The following is a 24,942-nucleotide window of genomic DNA, read 5'->3' on the forward strand; positions in this document are numbered from 1 at the left end:
CCCTCTGGCTCTGGTTGCTGCAGCTTTCTTACCAGGGCAAGTCTGCTCTCTCTGGGCTGTGCCTCTGGCTTTAGGGCTGCAGCTCTGCTCCCAGGACAGGGTCTGCTCTCTCTGGATCTGGCCCAGCTCTGCTCCCCAACTTAGCTCGGGCCCCTGCTTTCTCCTTAGCTGGGCCCCACTCTGTCTGACCCAGGCAAATCCAGCTCACAGGGGGGATGGGACCTCCCTGGCCTCCTGACTCCCTGATTAGCCTGCCTGCCTGTCATTTAGGCTGACCTGGAGCATTGGCCTCTCCCCATTGTTCCTGGGGGCTGTCAGTCTCAGGGGGCTGATTCCCCATCGACCCTTCCCCCTTTTTAGTACTGGGAGCTAGCAAACTAAAACACTCCCACTGAATGTTAGTAAGGGGGCAAGAGTTCCCTTACACCTGGCTATGGCTCTGCATGCCCTGCTGGGGGCAATGTGGGATGTCAACCATCCCAGGCTCTGCAGAAGTGAGTTATAATCTCATGAATCCTTGTCCCTAATTGATTTCTGGTTCCCCTTACACTGCCAGGATACAAAGTTAGAGTCAGGCAGGCACATCGGGTCCACTCTCGGTGTGTGTGAGATGGGTCCTGCCACCAGTGAGTGGAGGTTGCAGAGTGAACTTGCCCTGCACTCACTCCACATGGGTGGCTCCGGTCCTACAGGGCTGAGTCCGATTCCTTGCTCTGAGAGTTGTGACTTGACTCACAGGTTGCAGCACTCATCAGGTTTGGCTCAGCCGCCCCCATCATGATGATGGAGGGGCAGCTGGGCCAAATCTAAGTGTGTGGCATTGACACCCAGCATCCCAGGTTGTCTCCCTGACATGATAGAGGAATGTCTGAGTCAAGCAGCACTGTGACCCTATGTAACAGTCATGATGCCTCCCACTCAAATTTGGCCAAACTGCCCCCGTCTTCCTCCTCCCCTGTCATGATGGCGGGGTGGCCGGGCCAAACCTGAGCAGAGCTGTGACTCTGCACTATGTCACAATGCCCAGAGTGGGGAGCTGGGCCCAGTCTGGTGGGAAAGGAGCCACTTCTGGGGGGTGAGTTTTTCATTTAATCGTTTAATAAAAATCCAATTCTGTTCTTTAAAAAAGGTAAATTTAATTAATAAAAAAGAGAAAGAAAATACATCTGGGAACTCAGGCTGTTGCTAGATTTTAAAAGAGCAACTACAAGAATTAAGCACCAAGAATAGCTTTCTTGAGGTCAGGCTTAAAGGTTACAAGCAAAACAAAACCACCCAGGATTAGCACAGAGGAATCCACAAGCCATAATGAAATAAGAGGGATAAACCTAATTGCGTCTTTCTAGATGTTTCCTGATCTACTTACATATCTGGGGTTTTAAATGAGTAGTTTCTAGGTATGATACTGATGATTTTTCATAGCTGGCACAAGCTTCTTACAGCATAGCTCTGCCCTGTCCGCCTCTCCCCGAGAGAACAACAACAGACAGACAAAAGGGAAATCTTTTTTTCACTTTTAAAAAGTTCTAGCCTTCCCATTGGCTCTTTTAGCCAGGTGCCCATTCACTTCCTTTTACCTGTGCATACCAGGGAAACTTTTTAACCCTTTACAGGTAGAACAATTAGAGAACAGCTACTAAGGGGGATTTTATAGCTACTGGCTGGCTGGGTGTTCATAAAAGGGAGTCATTCCCCACCCCTTCATTTATCACAGCATGTTATAGAAAAGTGCATCTCAGGGACACAGGCAGGTCATTTCTCTTCTTCCATTCCACCGGAAGAAGAAAACAGACTTCAATATTTATTGATGCAGTTTTTGAAACACTCATTTCTATACAGCTGGTCAAAACAAAACCACTTGGAACAGCATATATAGCCACGTGGAAAGTAAATCAATGACAGTTTCAGTGTTATTGAGCTGTCTTCAAAGTTTAAATTAAAAAGAGCAAGCAGTATACATAAATCAGGATGTATAGTCACTGGACAATATTGCTAAATTTGTAAAGTTTAGTAATGATGAACCATCTGGGGTTGGGAAATCTAAGAAGTTTGGACTGTGATCTGGGAGGAGGGCTGATATATTAAGAATTTTAGATTACTTTTGAATGCTCTCAGGTGTGTGTTCTGTAATCTGCCCCTTCATCAAAATATCACTTAATTTTTCTATAAAATAAACACTTAATTTCTCCAATTTCCCACAGAGATTTGTATTCATAGTTTTCAGCTTCTAATCACTGTCTCCTGGATACACAGAGGTTTTCATAAATGTTAGTGCAGTCCCCTGAGTCTGTTGCAATTAAACCATTAGGCTTCTATCAAAAGTGTTAATAGCCAACTTCACTTTCCTATGTTACAGTACAGCAACATGCCTTAATAAACAGTTTGACAGTGTGAAACCAGACATTAGGGAGGTAGAAAAAACAGTGTTTGGGGAGTGGGAAGCGGGTTTGCTATATATACATTTAAGATTCATTTTAGTTTTAAGCACTTAGGGCAGAATCCTGTAAAGTAATCCTGGGAGGTACTGAGTCCCTTCACTCCCAGAAGGATTCAGCTTCATGCAGGATCGGGCCCTTAATATTCAGACAGTACAGACACTGTCTTTTACTGCTTTTTGCAAGGAGTAGAACAGAACATTCCATTATAATTAACACACATGTCTATTAAAGGTTTTCAAACTTAATACAAACTCTATCACTAGTAATACATTAAACAAAGTTACAAACAGGTATTTAAACATTGCACAATACAAACAGAATAAGACAATACCTAACAACTTGAAATACATTTTCCCCTCTCCCACACTTCAATGAAGACCTGAATTAGACACTTCTTTTATGTGTATTCTTTCATAAATATAGCAAATTAACTTATGACAAAACTATGAATAATTTAACAGCCTCTTTAACATTAATTCTTTCTACCAGGTGCTCTTAGAAATCAACTTCAGCAATGTCTGTAAATCAATCTTAAATAACCAGATAATAAATCTGTTACTGCATGCAACCACAATGACCACTTATCTGAAGATTTTAGTTGTGAGAAATTATTTAACAATAATGAATATGTTAAGAATGGTAATTGTAATTCCACATCTAAGCATGATCCTGCTCCTGCTGAAGTATTTTGATTGGGCCTTTTATTTAATTAACTTGGGCCAAACTCTGTTAATTCTCAAACATGGTAGGGCAAGGATGAGTCTGGGGGCTTTTTGGCTTGCAGTTAATGGTGCCTTTAAGAGGGATCTTTTTCAGGGCAACCCCTTTCTTTGTTACGGATGATTCATAACATGTGAGGGGGCTGTCTTCTGGCTGACTTTACACGGGGAGCCCCAGTCAACTAGGTTTGTGGGAATTAGGGTTGCCACCTGTCCATTTTTTACCCAGACAGTCTGTTTTTTGGCTTCTGTGTCCGAGTGCCATTTAGTGTTGACAGGTGCCTGGTTTTCGGGGATCTGGCAACCCTAAATGGTACCCAAATCAAAAGTCTGGTTACTGCAAGGCAGGGGGAGGTGCGGGTCATTAACCTGCACAAGCCCCTGCTCATTTGGGGCCACCTTCTACCTGCAGACTGGGTCCTTGAGACAATCCAGTGAGTGATGGGGTGGTCGGGGGCAAAGGAGCTAGAAATGGGGGCCGGGCCTTGGGGGAAGAGGCAGATAAGTGGGTGGGGCCTGGGGGAAGATGTGGGGAAGGGGGTAGGGCCTCGGGGGTCTGGTGACCAGGAATTAGAAAGGTGGCAGTCGTAGTAGGAACACCCTGATGTTCCTGAATTTGCACTGGCTGGTACTCTGACAGCACTCCTCAAGCTCATTTGAGATGGAGATCCCGTGGCAGAAGTGGGCACTAGTGGTGGAGGGTATTGCCTCACATGATTTACTGTGACATGAGCATGGAGTGATTTTATTATTTCCCACTGATTAAACTATCACCATGCAGAGTGTCACAGAGAAAGAGAGAGAGTGATTGTTTTGTGCTCCTGTCTGAAGTGACTGGGTGGTGGAATTACAGACATGTATTGTCTTCATTAGAATTGTTGTTACATTTAACTTTGTTATTAGTTTTTCAGGGGTTGGATGGGTACTAATGATCCTCTCCTCCACCATAAAAAGGTGGGGGGTGCTCCAAAAACCACAGATTGCCTTAATGCAGCCTGGTCTCATGTGCTGAGGCTGGACTTTGTCTCTGGTGTTCCAGATGTCAATTGATGTTCTTGCTACAGTCCCACAAGAAGTTTTTCCTGCTTTCTAAATCAGTTGATACACTTGTAGATCATATTGCTTATTTCCTACTATCCTTGTATCTTTAAATAGATAATTAATACGTACGTAGGGACAGTTATGTTTTATGTTTTGAATCTTTAGATACAGAGGAATCAGTCACTGTTGCTACTTATTTTGTATTTCATTTCACATTCTGTTACTCCCCAGAAAATAGGTAAATTTTTCAAACAGGAATTTCTTTCTTTCTTTTCTCCTGATTAAATAAAATTTTGAGGAGAGTGTCTTCTTTTGATGTACATAGTGTGACATGTTGCTTTTCCTGTGGAAGGACTGATATGAGTAACAGAGGTTTACTGAGAAAATAACAACCTGAGGCCCAGACAGTCTTTTCAGGAATTTATAGCTGGTGTGGATGTGGTGTTCAGTCACCACAAATCTCTGTAAATGAATATTTCCTCACTGATGCGGCTGCAAAGTTCATGGAAGGAGATCATCCCTATATATACATATATATAAAAACAGTTGAGCTGATATTTTGGATCCCATCCAAGTGTATTTTCCCACTAGAGTATGTGATTTTATTCTGAGACACATCATGGAATAAAGATAGGGACACATATGTTTTATGAAATTTTATCAGAATTAAACAAGACAAAATACAGATTTTTAAAACAAATTCCTTATATTTACACCAATGTAAACCAGTGAAATTGATAAAGTTCCATGTTGCACTTATGCAAAGTAGTCGAGTAGAGTTGAAATCTTTATTGCCTGCATGACCCTTCTGCTGGAGGGGGACAGACAGCCCAGTTTTCTTCACAAAGTTTCCTAATAACCATGCACACAGGAGAAGACCTGACCCCTGAGGAGTTTTCAGCACAAGACCTCCCAAATATAGAAATTCCCAGAGCTTGTGGGAAAGTAGCCTCCCTTCCCCCTAATCAATCTACCATTAGTTGGGTCCCTCGGAAGCTGCTCAAGCACAAAAGCTTTGGATACACCATGTGCACTGTAGATCAAACCCTAAGTGAGTAGTTCAGCAATGCATAACAGGTTTCCCACTCATATATTTGTAATCATATTTTTCTTCATTAACGACCAATATCTCTGAATATTGCAAAAGTCCTCACCCTCTTTGCAATGTGTTCCTTTGTGTCTCATGGATAAATTATTTTTCTGAGTAATTGTCATTATGTTTCTATTGTTATTCATGGAACAATATAGAATCCCTTCTCTGAATAATTTAAAACCCATATATATCAAATCTTTAGTATAATTATAACTAAGTAATGAAACTGAATATCAGGTGAAACAATTCTGGAACCTAATGCTTAGCCCAGGTTTACTAAAAGGTTTGCCCAGTTTGACAAACCTAAGCTGCGTTTTGCTGTAACCTCCTTCACAGGCCAAAAGACTACACTTTCTCCTTCAGTGTTTGTGTAGGGTGGGGAAGGGTGGAGCAAGTAACCTACTTCTCTTCCCTTTTCTAAGGAAGATCTTGTTGAGTTAGAGGGCCTGCATTATCCAAAAGGCTTCAATGAGTGTTACTGTTGCTCTACCACCAGGTACTCCATTTTGAGATATCACCCCGAATGCACCAGGGAATAACAGTCTTCTTCTCAATCATGTTCTCATATTTACAAACCCAGAAATTCTTCCCTTATTTGTCACTTAATTCTTTTCGTGTTTAATTTCAAAGTAGATAGTAACGATATCTGACATAAAAGTAGGCAAAGAGGAGATAATGGGTAGGATTTTCAAAAACACGAAAATGACTTAAGAACACAAGTCCTAATGACTTTCAATGACTTTTGAACCTTTGTAGGAACTTACAGACCATGATCAAGTCACCTCTTATCCTTCTCTTGGATAAACTAAATAGATTGCTCTTCCTCAGTATCTCCCTGTAAGGCAGCTTTTCCAAACTTGTAATATTCTTGTAGCTCTTTTCTGAACCTTTTCCAATTTGTCAACATCCTTTTTGAAGTATGGACACCAGAACCGGACACAGTAGTCCACTAATAGTTTCAATGATGCAATGGTCTCATTGTATACAGGAGACAATAATGCCTCCCTACTTCTGTTTGATATTCGCCAGTTGATACATCCAAGGATCACATTTGCTTTCTTAGCTAGCACATTGCACATATATATCCATTGACACCTTGTTCTTTTACATTTATGACAACAGATGTCTGAGTTATGTCTGTTTATTGTGATTGTGTTTACTCTCTTTCCCTTCCTCTTTTGTTGCTAGTTTAATGCTCTCCTGACTAAACTCACAAGTCTATCATCCAGAATATTGGTTCCCCTTCTAATGAGATGGAGGTTGTCCAGACCATACAGTCTCCTCTCCCATTAAAAGATGGCCCAAACTTCCATGAAACCAAAGCCTTCCACTTTATACCACTTACCTAGGCAATAGTTCACCTCTAGTATCTTCTGTCTTCTCTTGCTCATGAGACAAGAATACTAGAGATCACTACTTGTATTTTCCTCCTTTTCAGCTTTTCTTTAAAGTTCTTGAAATCTTCAATGATCTGTGAGGTATCAGCCAAAGCACTGATGTTCATGTTGATATGTATTATATGGAGTGAATCCTTGCCTGCCCTCTTCAGGATCCCATCCAGTCTTGCAGTGACATATCTCCACACCAGGAAGACAAGCACACCATTCTGCTATCTTTTTTGTTCCTTACAGAATAGTCTGTCAACTCTTCTTAGCATCCACTCCCCAGCGAGGATAGACTGTTTTCTTTGGACAGTAAGAGACCTTCTGTTGGGCATATTTGACATCCTTGTGGATTAGGTTGAACATCCATCCTCAGCGTGTTCCTTTCCTCCAATTGCATTTTCATTCAACCCTGACATTCCCGGCAGCTGCCATGCTAGGTACTTGATAGCAAGTGGGTACGAGTAGATCAGAAGAATTTTTCTTGTTTTTTTTTTTTTCTGGTGGTCACAGAATGACCATCTTCTGCTTCTAGCTATGTACAGTACCTCCTGGTTCTCTTACAAGTAACACCTTGGATTATTTTCGCCAAAACAGATTAGAGAAAAAAATTCTCCATTTTTTCAGTATGTTTACTTTGTAGGAGCAGGGATAAAATTCTGTCAAGATACTTAAAGACTTACATGCATGAATTATATTCAGTGGAAAAACTCATGTGCGTAAAGTTAAGCATGTGTAAGTCTTTGAAGGATTGGGGCCTTTTGTGTAATTGTATTCATCCCGCTGTTTTTGTGGTTCTTCCACATAGCAAGGAGGGAAGAAAAAGCATGTGAAAAACAGGAAACTGTGATTATAAAACCACAACAATTGCCAAGGGTGACAAGCACATTCCCTGGAATTATTTTAAACTCTTGTTTGAAACTAACTAGATTTCAATTTCCTGGTCTTCAAACACACATATGTAAGATAACCCCCCACTCCTCCAAAACCCACACACACATTAAAATCTTCATATCACAGGCTGGCTGGCCCTTGAAGGGGAATCAGGCTGAGTCTCACCTGTGATTTAGCAGTTATCCCCAGTTGATCCTGATCTGGTGACCTAATTACAACTAGTGATCCCAGCTGTGAAAGGTTCAGAAAGGACTACACAGGGAGAGAGAACTAAGCTTGGGGCAAGTGTCTCCTGCTGGAGAGAACCTACAGAGAGATAGTTAGGATCCTGTGGGAGGCCCTGAGATAAGGTCTGTAAGAAATGGGGAGGCCCCTGGGAGAAGCTGGGAGTCTCTGGGGGAGGAGAAGCAGTGGGAATCAAAGTGAAGAAAATGGCTAATACATGCAGTACTAAACAATCTTTTTTCCAGTAGTTTTTAAAAATCAGTTGCGTTTAATTCACTTGAGCCTATAAATATGAGTGAGTAATGTATTCGGTTTACTGGAATGGAAATACGGATAATTGCATTTGATTGCTACAGTTTTAACTTTAAAGCAACCTGTGTGCTGAGGTTCTTCTATCTTTAATAATCCCAGAAGCTGTAATCCCTCCCTCACAATACCCCATGATGCATATTTTCTCATGTACCAAAGCAGTTTTTACAATTTATTTCTTTTATTCAAGTTTGATAATTTTTTATGTTTATTTCCTTGTCTTTATGTTTACCCTGGAAATCTAATAGAACAAAAGTTAAAAAAAATGCAATATAAATCTCTGCAGCAGGAAATCTCTGTAAAATATTTGGTTGTATAAACCATCTGCTCTGACCAGTTCTCATTCATTAGGAGTCTCTTATGATCAACATCTGGTGGGATTAGAAATTTCCCTGAACAACAAAGGATTTATCCTCCAGTATGTATATAGAACTTTAGTACACACACACACACACAAATGGAAATATTTGTTAAAAGCTAAGTGGTATTATTAATCTAGAAGTTGTGTTTTTAGTTTATAGCTAGGAAATTTAGGATAGGGTGTTGAGCAAACTGTACACTTTTACTTGTTACTGAATGCTGAACTATTAGTCAAAATACATTGGCAGGTGAACCCAGGATTTACACTCCTTATATTTATGTGTTTTCATCGGAAAAGAAGAGAGACTCTTTCCTGAAGAAAAAGGGATCAAATCAGGCTGATAAAGGAGAGGTATCACTGTACCCTGGATCAGACAGTGACTCCCTTACTCACATTGGTGAGTGGCTACACACATGAATACATCAATAGAATCAAAGAATACAAGGGTTGGAAGGGACCTCAGGAGGTCATCTAGTCCAACCCCCTGCTCAAAGCAGGACCAATCCCCATTTTTTGCCCCAGATCCCTAAATGGCCCCCTCAAGGATTGAACTCATAACCCTGGGTTTAGCAGGCCAATGCTCAAACCACTGAGCTATCCCTCCCCCCCAAATCTGTAGAATCTGTGCACCTCAAAAAAAAAATCAATCGATTTGTCCTCACAATATCCACAGTTTACAAATAAGGACCTGAGGCACAGAGATCAGAGAGGAAGTCTGTGGAAGACTGACAACTGTGGCCTGATCTGCTGTGTTTTTGTCCAGTACCATAACCACAAGGACACCCTTCCACCTAGAGATCACTAGACTGGAGAAGGCCAGACCTGGCCCTTACCCCAGCTTGCTTTTTCCACAGCCCCTTGGTCACTCTGGCCCCTGCTTGCCCAACCCTACAGAGCAGAGATGCAGCGGCCCTATACTTATCCCTACCCAAAGGCCCTGTTTCTGTGCTCCCACTATTACCTGACCCCCCAACACAGCTCTAGCTCTTCCACACCTCTCCCATCACTGAACATTCTGCCCCCACAATATCTTACCATTTCTCCCTTCACAGCTCCAGGTTTTGGTTTTTGCTTCCCAAATATTATGGAATTTACACTCAACACCTCTGTTAAGTGGGGAAGCAGTATTATCCCCATTTTATAGAGGGGGAATCAAGACCCAGAGATTAAGGCCACCTCCAAAAATTATGGTTTAAATTACTTGTGGGAAGTGACAAAGGATGTCTGGCAGAGCCAGGGATAAAAACCAAGTTCTTCTGGGTCTTTGTCTATTATCTTAACCCCAGGACCATACTTTCCTTCTTTCAGCTCCCTTCCTCATTCATGACACAGAAACTTCATAATGTGCAAGTATTTGCTAGGCAAATTAATTTGTATGTCACCCACTGCTTTAGAGTTGAGCATGCAGGAAAAGCCCCATACAGACAGCATACTCTAATGCACTAATTTAGTCTAAGTGTTCTGAAAGGCAGTTAATAAGACTTGGTTCTGCTATGTGTTTGGGACAAGATTTTATGCTTTATTTTGGCTCTTCCGGTATTCACTTTGTGGAACTTTTTTCCAGTCAACCAATGTTCGTGTTGATCTGCTTTTTTTTTTTTTTTACTAGTAGTACTTAGAGAGGATGCAAAATTTGGTTTTAAACAAATGTATAGCTACCTTTTCATCACATGAAACCAAAATCCTTTTCCTGCATCCCATGTGTCAGCAGCAGGGTTTGACCATCAGGGCATCAGAGCCCTACCAAAGCTCTGTTTTTCCAGAACTAATGCACTTTGAAATCCATTTCTAGAAAGCAGCTGAATGTTGGGGTTCCAGAGTGTGTCTTAGAGTGGAATATACATGTGAAATCACTCAAAGTGTGAGCATGTCCTGCAAACAGTGACTGGCAATTTTTCCCTCAGTGGTACCCATCAGGGCAGCTCGAGCACCCTCTGCTATCGCATGCTGTTTGCACCAGTATAAAGCACCCAGCTGAGCCCAAAGCCCTCAGTTCCCTCTTACTGCCTGGAATGGCTGTTGGAACTGCCCTCCTTGCATTCACAAGTTCTCAGTGGACTTTCTCTGTTTATTGTACATAGTTATTTTTAGTCAAATTTAGTAAGTTAGTTATCGTACTTATTAGGGTTTTGTCCCAACCCGGTGCGTAGGGATGCCTCAGTCACCAGGCTTCTGGCTTCAAGCCCTGCGCCTCCTGCAACAAGGCTGTGCCCCTGAGGAACCCACACTCAAGCTGCTTGAAGTGCCTGGGGAAAGTTCATATGGGGGACCGTTGCCAGATCTGCAAGGACCGTAAGCCTGACGTGAAGAAGGATCAGGAGGCCAGGCTGACGTTCCTGCTCATGCTGGCAGCACTGACACCTCCATCTGAGCCAGGCCATCAGACTCATACCGAGTGCCTCGACGTCAGTAAGGAGTGCTCCTCCGACTGTACCAGCGTCCTTTCAGTGTTCAATACCATGCCCTTTGGTACTGTCAAAAGGGAAACATGCAGTGCTTGCTACGGTGCGGACCTCTCCACCATGTCATCAATCTCCAGAACCGTTAGGAACAGCACCCCCATGATCACCGCAGAGAGACTTGTCCTCTTTGGAATCAGAGATTGGGTCTTACTCTTTCCATCCTAGAAGCTACTCTCGCTGTTCCTCCAGGCACTTCCACCTTTCCATGGGTCCAGAGACAGGAATACCATTAAATGGTTGGCCAAGAGGTCCGTGGGGACCTACACTAGTCCTGTGGCCCTTTTGGAATCTGGGGGGTTTCCTCCAGTTTCCAGGCGCTCTTGTTCGATGGCCTCGGAAAGACATGTGGTACCTTCCCACCAGGCGGCATCCAGTCTGGACTCCAGTACCAAGTCCAGTACCAAATTCCAAGAGCCAGCACAGTGGGGTCCTGCTGATGCAGAAAGGGAGGAAGAGTAGCCACAGCCTGTGCTGGCCTCCTCTTCCTCCTCCCCTAATGAGGCAGTCTCAGGAGGGAGAATGTCACCTCCTCTGGATGTCTACAAGGCATACCAAGAGTTGTTAAAAAGAGTAGCCTTAAATGTGGATGTACAGATGGAGGTAGTGAAAAAGTCCTCCCATAGTCTGGTTGACATTTTAGCCACTGTGGGTCCTTCAAAAGTGATGCTGTCTCTCAATGAGGCCATTATGAACCCAGTTAAAATTCTGTGGCAGACCCTTGCATCCCTTCCTTCCACTTCAAAATGGGCTGAACGGAAATATTATGTTCTCACTCTAGATTATGAGTTCCTTTACACCCATTCTCCCCTGAGATCCCTTTTGGTAGGAAAATTTACTCTACCAGGGGACTACAACTCAGAATTGCAAACCAACAGGTGCTGCCGGGCAGGTATGATTTTAAGATTTGGGACTCCATGCAAAAATTCAAAGGCTTGCTCCCACAAGAGGCCAGGCAAGAGTTCTTCTCACTGGTGGATGAGGGAAAATCAGTGGTGAGGGCTTTTTTACAAGATGCTCTGGATGTGGTGGCTTGGCTGTCAGGTCCAGGGTTTCAGCAGTGGCAATGCACAGGAGGAGTTCATGGCTACAGTCCTCTGGGCTCCCTCAGGAGGTCCAACAGACTGTTCAGGACCTGCCTTTTGAAGGAGCTTTGCTCTTTTTGGAGCAGACAGACACAAAGCTTCATGGACTAAAAGACTCGAGAGTGACCCTCAAGACCCTTGGGTTGTACACCTCAGCTCCCTCAAGGAAGTACTACAAGCCTTAACAGCCCCTTTAGTAACTGCCCCAAATGCCCGTCAGGACCAGAAAAGGAAGAGAAATAGGGGTTACAGGTGCAGACCACCACCCCCTTCTACCTTGACTTCAACACCTGCCCCACCTAAACATCCAGGGGGTTCTAAGCAGGCATATTGATGGGACACTCAAGGACGCCATATCAGGTCCTATGATCCGAGTCTTTGTTTCTCCTTTATTTGTGAACTGCCTTTCCCACTTCCTCAGAGCTTTGACCGTGGGGTGCTGAGCACTGTTAAAGTGTGATACACCCGCCAGTTTATTTCTACCCCTCCTTTCCACCCTTCCTCTCCATTGCTCTTCAGGGACCCCTCTCACGAAGAACTTCTGATCCAGGATGTTCAATCTCTCCTTCGAGTGAAAGCCGTGGAAGACGTTCTGCTGAATTTAAGAGGGAAGGGGTTCTACTCCTGTTATTTTCTAATCTCAAAAGCCAAGGGAGGTCTGAGACCTATTTTAGACCTGCATTAACTCAACAATTACCTTAAAAAGATAAAGTTCCACCTGGTCACCTTGGCATCCATTGGTCCTTCTCTGGTTCCCAGAGACTGGTACTCCGCTCTCAATTTAAGTTATTTTTCATGTATCAGTATACCATGTATCAATATACCAAGGACACAGAAGATTCCTCATATTCGTAGTGAATGACTCACGCTACCAATTCATGGTACTCCCATTCAGCCTATCTGCACCTCCGGGGGTGTTCACAGAATGTATGGCTGTAGTGACTGCTTTCCTGAGGAGGTTACCCAAGCACACAGATTTGATATAGATTTCAAAAGGCAGGTTTTTTACATTATTGTAACACCTAGGAGCCTGAGTCATGCCAGAGCCCCATTGTGCTAGGCACTGCACAAACAGAACAAAAAGACAGTTCTGTGCTTTGAGTTTTTATATTAGCTCCGCCAGTAGTGACCTTGTGCAACCTTTCAAGTATCTTATCTGCAAAATGGGAGAATGATAATTGCCTCCCCCTAAGATAAAAATATGGGGACTTAATTATGATGGTTGTGAGGTATACAGAGATACTAACAGCAGTCAGTGGAAGAGGAGACTTGAACTCATGTTCCTTCAGGTTACTACTCACTGCACCTTCTGCTGCAAAAGATATTTACCCCACATCTGCCCCTCCCTCCTCTCCAGTAGGGAAGCTTCTCAGCAATACTGGTAAATACAAGAACAACAAATACAGCTGAACATTTTATACTAATTAGGTTTCAGAGCTTGTTTTTGTTGCTGGGCTCTACATCTCAGCAGAAACATTCAGACAGTCATTATTTCTGCACAAGCATAAGAATATGGACATCTTAAAAACGGATCATTTGAAGGAGTGGGACTGTATCTCATGAACCTCCCTCAAGTTGCAGTGGGGGAGGTTTAGGTTGGATATTAGGAAAAACTTTTTCACTAGGAGGGTGGTGAAACACTGGAATGCATTGCCTAGGGAGGTGGTGGAATCTCCTTCCTTAGAAGTCTTTAAGGTCAGGCTTGACAAAGCCCTGGCTGGGATGATTTAATTGGGGATGGGTCCTGCTTTTGAGCAGGGGGTTGGACTAGATGACCTCCTGTGGTCCTTTCCAACCCTAATATTCTATGATTCTATGAACCTCTTGACCAAATAAACTCAAATGTGCACCCCAGTCTCTGAACTAGCATACCAATTCTCAAGTTGATCTGACTACTTGTGGGATTTTGAGAAGATGCAAAATTCAGCTCAACTATGGTCCATCTATCACTGCCCCATAATTAAGTGGGTAGCTTTGTAGAGAACTGGCCTGCAAGCCAAAAGAAGAGCAGTTTCAGTAAGGAGACACAGATTCCCTTAAAATAGAAAAAGAGGAGGACATCTTCACAGGAGCACCAAGAGAAAAATAATCTGCTTTAAAGCTAGGGAAACAGCAGGATGAAGTTAGATTTCTGTGCAGTGAGAATTGAGGGCTTGACTTCCTCACCCTCAGGAACTGCAGTAACTCCCAGACCAGGCATTCCAGGGGGAGACGGAGCAGCCAAAGCTCCAAGAAGGGCTGTGAGGGCAGGAAAAGTCTCAGAGTGAAAGAGAGAGAGAGTGTAAAGCAGGCAGGGCTAGAAAATAAAATGTAAACAAAAGTGTAATCTGCAGAGAAACGGCTGCAGGCTAAAAACAGAGCAACTACAGCAAGGAGGCCCAGACTCCATTGAAACAAAGAGGAAGGGGGCCATCGCCACATAAGCAGGGAGAGAGAAAACAAAATAAGCTGCCTAAATGGTACAGAAACAAAAATTAAAGGAAAGAGTTTGCCCAGGTTTTAACTCTCTGTACAAGGTGGTGGTGGCTAAGGAGGCTATTGCTGCTGAGTTTGGAGGGGAGGCTGGCTGTGGTGTTCGTCTTTAGAGCTGGGAGAATAACGAATTTTCTGGTTCAGTAGCTGAACTAAAAATTTGAAAAAAAAAAATCATTTTGGTGAATCCAAAGTGAAAATTTTGCAATTTTTTTTTGGCAAAATTAAAAAGTGAAAAAAATGTAGTTTCAGGTCAAATGAAACATTTTGTTTAACCCCGAACAAAACATAAGGAGCCTGCCTTAGCCCCGCCGCACCAGCGCCTGGGAACCACCCGAGATAAGTGCCCCCTGGCGGGAGCCCGCACCTGAACCCCCAGCCCTGAGCCCCCTCCCAGAGTCAGCACCCCAAACCCCTTCCCCATCCCTGATACCCCTCCTGGAGCCAGCACCCCATATCCCCTACTGCACCCCAACACTCTGCACGGAGCCCCCTCCTGCACCCAAATTCCCTCTGTCCCAGGCTTAGCCCCATCCCACAGCCCACATCCCCTCCCAAACCCCAACCCCCTGCCCCAGCCTGGTGAAAGTGAGTGAGGGTGGGGGAGAGCGAGCGACGGAGGGAGGGGGATGAAGTGAGCGGGGTGGGGTTTGGGGGAAGGGCTGGGGTAGATCCTGGGTTGCATTTAAATTCAAAAAGTGATCTTGTGAGTAAAAAGGTCTACTGATGTACATGCTCATATAAGTGTGGGCTATTGTTGTAGTATTAAGTGTGTGTTTTACATATATCTGGTTGGAATGCTGGAGTTCTTTTGTTCCCTGCTCAGACTCTTTAAGGTTTATACTCTGCTGAGAGGTCAGTAGCATGAAGTTCTGATAAGCAGGCTGTGTTCACGGCAGTGGTTTGGGCTTCCTAGAAACACTGCAGCCTTGGGCTACAGAAACCATGTTTTTGGATTATCACACAAGTTGTAACAAAAATGCATATTTTAACATTGCCCTGGTGTAACATTTGGTGAGCCAGCAAGGAGAAACTGAGCTGTGATGATTTTACCACTCAAAAGATTAACCCATTACAGAAGTTGTGTTAAATGAGAGAGGAAGGGCAATATGAGATAGAAGTGAATGACCACAGGGCATGCTGAATGCCACCAGTACATAAGTTCAGAAAGCTGAGTAGTATTAGCAAGGGAAAATTTTATTCTTTGCAAGCACTATGGCTAGTAGAAGAAAGTTAAAGAATCTTCTCATGAAGGTGGAAGGAATTTTATATCAGTTAAAGGATGATCAAGAGAGCTCTATGATTGTCTGGGCATCACCATGGTGCACCCCAGAAAAACTGTAGCCCAAAGCAAATTTTCTTTAATCAAGTATACAAAGAATCACTTAATTAGTGATGAACAGGAAGAGTCAGAAGACCAGGTAACATCTATGTTGCTAGAGCTAAAAGATCATATTGTACATCTCACCAGTACATCAAAAAAGAAGCCAATTCAAACAAGTAAAGAGACTAAATTATCTCTATACAGAATTCAGAAAAAGTATGCTAAAAAAACTAATGTTACTTCAATTACCACTTCAAAAAAGGATGAAGGAAATTAAAAGTCAAAGCCCAGTGAAAAAACATGTCAACCAGACCCCATAAAAGAGAACTAGTTTTGAATAAAGACTTTAAAATAACAGGTGAGATTGAAAGTCCTCACAAAAAGGACAGGTTAAACTTTAGCTGTTTGGCTCATCAAATTGAAAGTAGGATTAGAAAAGGATGCAGTGAGGCAGAGGTCATGAAAGCAGTAATCAGTGGAAGAGGCCCAGGACTGATCCTCATGAGATACTTCACGGGGAAAACTGATAAGCCTGCCAAAAACCAAACAACAGGGAAATGGGACAGGGGACCAGGTATGACCAGTGGAACTTCACAAGTTGCAAAGACAGCATTCCCCTCCAGGAACAAGTCATGCAATTGTTGCATATATGGATTGGGATTATACAGAACCTCCATATCATGCAGGAATGTCACAAAAATGCAGAGACAAAAATGAGAGCACTGTGTTTCATTCAATAGGACCAACATGTATTTGTCATCTGCCACCCAAGCAGCATGCCATAATAGCTATCTTTGTTGGAAAGAATAAAATAAAAACAAGCTTTATGGGACATATGACCGCAGGTGTGATGGTCTCAGGTCAATGATTGGCGAATCATCTCTCTGAGACACATTTTAAAAAGCTTATTAAAAGCTTTGGTTATTGAAAATAGAAGTTGGTCTTGAATTTAAAGTTGCTAACAGGACTCAAATTCATTACAAAAGATGAACTGAAGTCCCGTTTCAGTTAACTGAAGAGATAATATCTTAATTCTTCCTATACTGGTCAGTCCACATGAATTAGAAATTTAGATAATAGGCTACAGTGTTGCTGAGGAGACAGTCAAACACCACTGACACAATTAATCCAGTGGGGAACCAGTACCTAGTCCTCATAACAACGTGGAGTGTACATTTCCTCATGTTGGAATGACAAAAGTGAAGGTTCTTTTGAACTTCATCAGAAATAACTAATCAGATGATTTGTGCATGCTTGAAGTATGAAAATGGGATGCAGTTATCCCCAAAGGGAAAACCACTAATGTAATATGTTGGGCCTATGCAGGTCTTGATATTGAAAGTTTAACAGCAGTGCTTGAGCCAAGATGCTGCTCCTCCGGGCTTAAGAACTTGGATATCAAAGAGACATTATTCAAAATACCCAGAGGATTATCTTGCTGTATAAATATCCCTGTCAGTCATCCATCAAAACATATTATTTTGAAGGGATGAACTGTGCTGGAAATCGTACAGCAGACCAAATCTGAAATTGTATTGGACGTTCAGCAGATAAGACCTTTGTAGGTGGAAGCAGCGTTACAAGAAAGAGATGGTAGTACCAAAGTTCATGGGCTAAGCCAACAAAGAAAGAACAGCCTCTAAGCAGAGGTGATGATCAAGATTCGTTTGAACTAGTAGTTATTCTGAGTCATTTATCGGAGGCACAGAGGCAAGTTGCTCAACAAATGCTGAAAAAATCCAAAGTTTTTTTCCAGAGGTGATAGAAACAAGGAACAGATCCCTGATCTAGAGATACATATCCAGTTATGCAGCTAGCAAACCATTCAGAAGACTTTTATCTGGGTGCCACATCCACTACGTCACAAGATAAAGGAATACCTGCAAAATCTCCTAAAAAAATTAAATTCATTCTATTCCCCACCATTGGTATGTATACAGAAAAGAGAAGGTAGTTTAAGACTTTGCATAGATTACAGAGTTGAGCAGAAAAACATATGATGTACACAACCCCACCCTAATCCAAAATATTCTAAAGGAGCTTGGAGGTAAATCCTGTTTCTCTCTTAGATCAAGGGGACACATATCAATAATAGTTCACAGCTTGTGATGGAGTTCACTCACAAAAGCAAGCAGCACCTCCTGCTGGCTGTCTCGGGGATTAGCTCTTTCAGCCCGCACACACTCTCCTGATGGTGCCTCTCCCATTGCCTTCTCCTCCTGCAGACTTACTTCAGTCCAGGAACCACAGTGTCCTCTTCATGACTCTGCCCTCTGGCCTTGTCACCATCTGTGTTTGCCCCTTCTGGGGAGGGAGTATCTGCCAGTTCTATAGTCCAACCACTTCCCCAGTGGTGACTGGGGGGAACCTGGGCCTGCCCACTACTCCAGGTTGCAACCCAGGAACCCTGTCAATAGCAGCCTCCTCCTGCCTCTTCTTAACATCTCCACCAGAGCTGCTTCAATTCCCTGGGCCACTTCCCTGTGTCCTCAGCATATTCTTCATCCTCCTATCAGGGCCTCCAGCCAGCACATCCCAGCAGCCAGCCAGGAGCTCCCTCTTACTCCTCTCATCCCTGCCAGCAACCACTCTGTCCAAGGTGCTACCTTCAGCCTGCTAGGAACACAGTCCTCTCTCCTTGGGCTTCCTGCAGCAACTGACCCTGCTCTGCCCTGCAGCTCCCTTTTATGTGAGACCATTGGGCCCTGATTGGCTGCTCTTTGCACTCTCTCTCTGACTGGCTGCTCCCTGCACTGCCTCCCCAGGTCTGATTTTAACCCCTTCCTTTCTGGTGTGGGGAAAACACTCCATCACATGGCTAAACAAAGTTATTACCTCACAGCCTTCATTAGACCTTAAACTCTGTATGAACTGGTAGCATTCTGGTTGGCTTAACAAAACTATCTGCTGACTTCCAGAGGTGTAGGAAAGAGAACCTTACCAAGATTAGGACTGTCAAGGTTCCTTCCCCACTCTGAACTCTAGGGTACAGATGTGGGGACCTGCATGAAAACCTCCTAAGTTTACTTTTACCAGCTTAGGTTAAAACTTCCCCAAGGTACAAACTATTTTACCCTTTGCCCTTGGACTTCCACTGCCACCACCAAACGTTTTATCCGGGTTTATTTTATTAGGAAAGAGCCCGTTTGGAAACGTCTTCCCCCGCAAAGTCCTCCCAACCCTTGCACCCCACTTCCTGGGGAAGGTTTGGTAAAAATCCTCATCAATTTGCATAGGTGACCACAGACCCAAACCCTTGGATCTTAAGAACAATGAAAAAAGCATTCAGTTCTTGAAAAGAAGAATTTTAATAGAAGTAACAATAAAAAGAATCACCTCTGTAAAATCAGGATGGTAAATACCTTACAGGGTAATTAGATTCAAAGCATAGAGAATCCCGCTAGGCAAAACCTTAAGTTACAAAAAGACACACAGACAGGAATATCCATTCTATTCAGCACAGCTTATTTTCTCAACCATTTAAAGAAATCATAATCTAACACATATCTAGTTAGATTACTTACCAAGTTCTAAGACTCCATTCCTGTTCTGTCCCCGGCAACAGCATCACACAGACAGACACAGACCCTTTGTTTTTTCTCCCTCCTCCCAGCTTTTCATAGAATCATAGAATCATAGAATATCAGGGTTGGAAGGGACCCCAGAAGGTCATCTAGTCCAACCCCCTGCTCAAAGCAGGACCAATTCCCAGTTAAATCATCCCAGCCAGGGCTTTGTCAAGCCTGACCTTAAAAACCTCTAAGGAAGGAGATTCTACCACCTCCCTAGGTAACTCATTCCAGTGTTTCACCACCCTCTTAGTGAAAAAGTTTTTCCTAATATCCAATCTAAACCTCCCCCACTGCAACTTGAGACCATTACTCCTCGTTCTGTCATCTGCTACCATTGAGAACAGTCTAGAGCCATCCTCTTTGGAACCCTCTTTCAGGTAGTTGAAAGCAGCTATCAAATCCCCCCTCATTCTTCTCTTCTGCAGGCTAAACAATCCCAGCTCCCTCAGCCTCTCCTCATAACTCATGTGTTCCAGTCCCCTAATCATTTTTGTTGCCCTTCGCTGGACTCTCTCCAATTTATCCACATCCTTCTTGAAGTGTGGGGCCCAAAACTGGACACAGTACTCCAGATGAGGCCTCACCAATGTCGAATAGAGGGGAACGATCACGTCCCTCGATCTGCTCACTATGCCCCTACTTATACATCCCAAAATGCCATTGGCCTTCTTGGCAACAAGGGCACACTGCTGACTCATATCCAGCTTCTCGTCCACTGTCACCCCTAGGTCCTTTTCCGCAGAACTGCTGCCTAGCCATTCGGTCCCTAGTCTGTAGCTGTGCATTGGGTTCTTCCGTCCTAAGTGCAGGACCCTGCACTTATCCTTATTGAACCTCATCAGATTCCTTTTGGCCCAATCTTCCAATTGGTCTAGGTCCTTCTGTATCCTATCCCTCCCCTCCAGCGTATCTACCACTCCTCCCAGTTTAGTATCATCCGCAAATTTGCTGAGAGTGCAATCCACACCATCCTCCGGATCATTTATGAAGATATTGAATAAAACTGGCCCCAGGACCGACCCTTGGGGCACTCCACTTGGTACCGGCTGCCAACTAGACATGGAGCCATTGATCACTACCCGTTGAGCCCGACAATCTAGCCAGCTTTCTACTCACCTTATAGTGCATTCATCCAGCCCATACTTCCTTAACTTGGTGACAAGAATACTGTGGGAGACCGTGTCAAAAGCTTTGCTAAAGTCAAGAAACAATACATCCACTGCTTTCCCTTCATCCACAGAACCAGTAATCTCATCATAAAAGGCGATTAGATTAGTCAGGCATGACCTTCCCTTGGTGAATCCATGCTGGCTGTTCCTGATCACTTTCCTCTCATGCAAGTGCTTCAGGATTGATTCTTTGAGGACCTGCTCCATGATTTTTCCAGGGACTGAGGTGAGGCTGACTGGCCTGTAGTTCCCAGGATCTTCCTTCTTCCCTCAAGATTTTGAAAGTATCTTGTCTCCTCATTGGTCATTTTGGTCAGGTGCCAGCGAGGTTATTCTAGCTTCTTAACCCTTTACAGGTGAAAGGATTTTTCCTCTGGCCAGGGGGGATTTTAAAGGTGTTTACCCTTCCCTTTATATTTATGACAAGGGGTGAGGCGCGTATTTCGTATCTGAAGAATATCCTTGTCTCCAGTGGCACATTTGAAAAACAGGAAAAATGTACAGAGCACAATGGTTACAAAACCATGGAATGAAGCTGAAGGCTTCTAAATCTAACCTCTTTAAGAGTAAGGTACATTATATGGGAATGCTGGTGTACACTGAAAGTTATAAGATGGATTCAATGGACAAAGTAGTTGTACATGCTGTACCATAGGGGAACTTCCTAAGCATCTGTGGTTTTGTACCTACTATCAGAGGTATATTCAAGACATTTCTAGAACAAACCCAGTGTATGACTTTTTGTCTGTTCCATTGGGATCTGACAAAAAGCACCCTGAAAAGTGTACACATAAGCAGAAGAAGACAAAAAGGAAAAGGAAAGGTGTCTGGACAAATACCCTCCAATATCTGATTAAATGGACTGAGCAACATTAAATATTTTAAACCAGCTGATTGGCTGCCTGGTACAGCAATCAATAATAGCATACCCTGATTTTACCTTACCCTTTGACTCCTGTGGATGCTTCCAATAAGGACATAGCTGCAGTCCTATACCAATATCAAGAAAATAAACTATGAGTCATTGGATATGTGTCAAGAACATTACAGCCAAGAAGAATTATCACCTTCACTCACAGAACCTGGAGCTTCTAGCTATGAAACAGTCGGAAACCAACATATTTTGTGACTACTGAAGGTTTATAGTAATAACCTGTAAACCAATGTTTTTATCTCTTCAAGATTCAATACTACAGCAGACCAATGGGTTGCAAAATTAGCTAACTTGAACTCCAGAGTTACATATTGTCTGGAAAACGCTAACATGCAGATAAATGCTTTGACCAGAATGTCACTTGATATGAAAAGATATATAACTAAATACACTGACGAGACCATCAAAGATGTTATAAATGCTTAAACAAAGTCAACAAAGATCTTGTCTGCCACAGTCTTGCTTGATTTGGTAGTGGTAGGATAAACGTAGACAAACGTAGCAAAGTGACCCACTATGACAGTATTACTGCTCTCTTTTTGCTTGTTTCCAGATGCAAGAACTCAACTAATACTAGTTCAGCTGGTTCTGTCTGACTACATTAGTTAGGTTAGTGAGATTTGTTTTGCTTTACATTCATTCAGTCTTTGGTGACATGATGTTTAATATCCCTTTTCATTTATGGTCAATATAAATGATCTCTCACAAAATTCAGTATTTGTTCTGCTCCTAGATGTTCCATCTATTCTTGATATTCTTGCATTTTTCAGGTGATGCCAGTAGTTTTGTTTTTGTTTTTTCTTGACTTTTCAATAAAGTATTCCATCTTTACCTAAATGGAAGCAATGCCGTTCAACCATGAGGGCTGATTTCTTACCACATCCTCCTGGTTTTGCTCTTTTATTAGGCTTCAACCCCAAGAACTTATAATGTAAAAATGTTAATAAGAGGTGGATCTTCCTTCTGGGCTGCTAAAACATCTTCTAATAAAATAGGTTTTATGGTGGATTTAATGCCCAGGGAGAAGAAGTCTACTGCCGAAGGGTTGTTACTAATTCCCACTAACCAGAATGTGTTGCCAGCTCTTTTTAGACCCAGTTTTTTGTTTGTTCACAGTTTGTTGTCTGCTTTTCTTTTCAAGAAGTGAAGTTAATTAAAAAGGAAATTAAACATTTTAATTAACTGTAATAAGTATGCAGAAAATGCTAATATAAGATACAGATCTGTAACACTGTTAAGTGAGGTACAATATACATTTATTTCTGATCTGTCACAGCTTGAGTGTGAGAGACTTCTGATAGGTGACCATGCGTATAAGATTTGTCACTTATAACAATGAATTGTTCCTACTATTTCTGACACATTGTTGCAAGTGAATGAAGACAGACAATCATCAGGGCAATGATTTTATCACAGTTTTATTAAAGTAAAATCATGGGTGAGTCACAATTTACTTCAGACTGCAATCATATTATGTCCAGCTAGATTCTTCAGTGTGTTCCATAAATTGTAACTTGAAGCACCATTCTTTGCAATGGGCTGGCAAGAGGTGAAAAAACAAAAACAAGCACTCTCAGAGTAGTTATTTTGGTAGAAAAGAATCCTAAATGTTATGGGTCAGATTCTCAGTTGTGATCCAGACCCTTTGCACTGCTTAAGCAGCACAAAGGGGCCAGAATCTGTCCATAACTGGACAGCAGAGAGTTCTCCTGATCAGAGAACTCTCAACTGGTAGGTGTAAAGCTGGTAGACCCAGCTTCTGTGCTAACCACTTCATCTTCTCTCCTAGCATAGGAGGTATACTGCAGGACACCCGGTCCCTTTCGTGCCCTGCAGAACTCCAGTATGCTATGCCTATCCTCCACTAGCATAAATTAGGGTGCTTTAACTCATGCTGGGGCTGAGGCTAGTGTAGACCAACTCTTAGAGTCAAGGAGCCATAACTGGTTCGCTGATGTTACTGCCACTCACCACTCTCTGGCATCAAGTGAATCTTTGGCTGCAGGAGACGATGTAGCCCTATGAATTCTTGTTGAATTTCACTGCTGTTAATAATCAGTCAGCTATCGTTATGCAAAGTAGGAAGTTGACCATGATCATTTTATTGCTCAAAATAAAGCTATGGATCTGCAGTGCATAGACAGACAGACAGATAGATAGTCATGGTGAAGGAACAGTCCTTTGGTCACTGTGACAGATATGGCAATTTCCTGTAATAGCGTGGACAAACCTCACTGAATTAAGTTAAACCTTATTGAATTATGTTTCAGCATTTTAGGAGTTCACTCTATTAAAATGCAAATTTTTATGGATTATTGTGGGGTTGTATGAAATGTCACTAGGGAGGAGACAAGGCTAATGTAAATGCTGGGAAGTTTTCTGAGCTTCAAAAGACTCTTTTAAACAATGCCCAGATAAGAACGAACTTTTAGTTGACTGGGTTTCCCAGGAAATACTTGAGAGGAGGGGATGGGAACTTCTCACCTTCCGAACCAACCTTTGTAGCTACATTCTGAGGAGAAACCCATTGTCTGATGATCACCTGTTATAAGAGGACAAGATCCAAGGCCCAAACTAGAGAATGGAGTGGCTCACAAATTCATGGGGATGCTTGTTCTGAATGAAAGCTCTTTGGAACTTGTGATCACAGAAAAACCTCTTGGTGGGGTTTGAAGGACTGATCTCCTGCCAGAGCCCTTCCTGGGGTTGAGGTGATCTCTGGTAAGTTTTTAGTGTAAGTATAGGTTCTTGTATTGTTTCTGATATGTTTTCTGTGCAATGCTTTCACCTTAAGAATAAATGTGCTTGCTTAGAAAGAGCTGTGTGCTACCTTCATTGTGGCAATGACATGGTTTATAGTCTTTGAGGAGAAGATAAAGCAGTCCTGTTTAGAAAGTCTGTCTTGCCGGGGAATTCACCGTGTAGGCTGGGATCTGTGCAGTATGGACAAGCCCCATTCAGGAGGGAAAGAGGCACAGGTGTCTGCCAATACAGGTGATGGCAGGGAATCTAGAGGCCTGAGAGTGGGTGCCCTTGCTGGACTATGATGAAGGAAATACAGGTGCAGTTGCTCTGAACTATGTCAGTCTCATTCTAGAGGGAAAAAGAAAATTGGTACATATATCATCCTTTATGTGTTTGAATCTTCTTATGGTGATTCAAGAGTGTCCATCTGCTTCCTCCTCTGGGGGTTCCTTTATTCCTTTTACCTTTTTCTCATTCTGTGACAGGTGAGGAATGATCTGACCGGTGTTCTGTATGGTGAAGACATCGAGATTTCAGATACTGAGAGTTTCTCCAATGATCCCTGCACCAATGTCAAAAAGCTCAAGGTATGTGCAATCGCTGTAATATAGACCGAGTAATCAGGAAGAAGAATGAAAAGGTATCAGCAACGCATCTGTCATCACATTTGATTGGTTTATTTAAATTTTTTTCCTTCAAGAAAACTGATAAAGCAGGATT

The 24,942-nt window shown here is 42.8% G+C and overlaps 1 protein-coding gene across 2 annotated transcripts in view; it reads left to right on the forward strand.

Annotated features, from left to right (window-relative positions):
* Positions 1 to 24,942, forward strand: part of GABBR2 (gamma-aminobutyric acid type B receptor subunit 2) — an 844,982-nt gene that overhangs the window by 339,123 nt on the left and 480,917 nt on the right. For both annotated transcript variants that reach the window (XM_084618280.1, XM_084618281.1), the window contains exon 4: positions 24,708 to 24,809. In XM_084618280.1, the coding sequence (XP_084474406.1) occupies positions 24,708 to 24,809 (102 nt within the window). The remainder of the gene's footprint in view (positions 1 to 24,707; positions 24,810 to 24,942) is intronic.

The sequence above is a fragment of the Lepidochelys olivacea genome (assembly GCF_965140295.1).
Source record: "Lepidochelys olivacea isolate rLepOli2 genome assembly, chromosome: 2".
NCBI classification, from domain to species: Eukaryota; Metazoa; Chordata; order Testudines; family Cheloniidae; genus Lepidochelys; species Lepidochelys olivacea.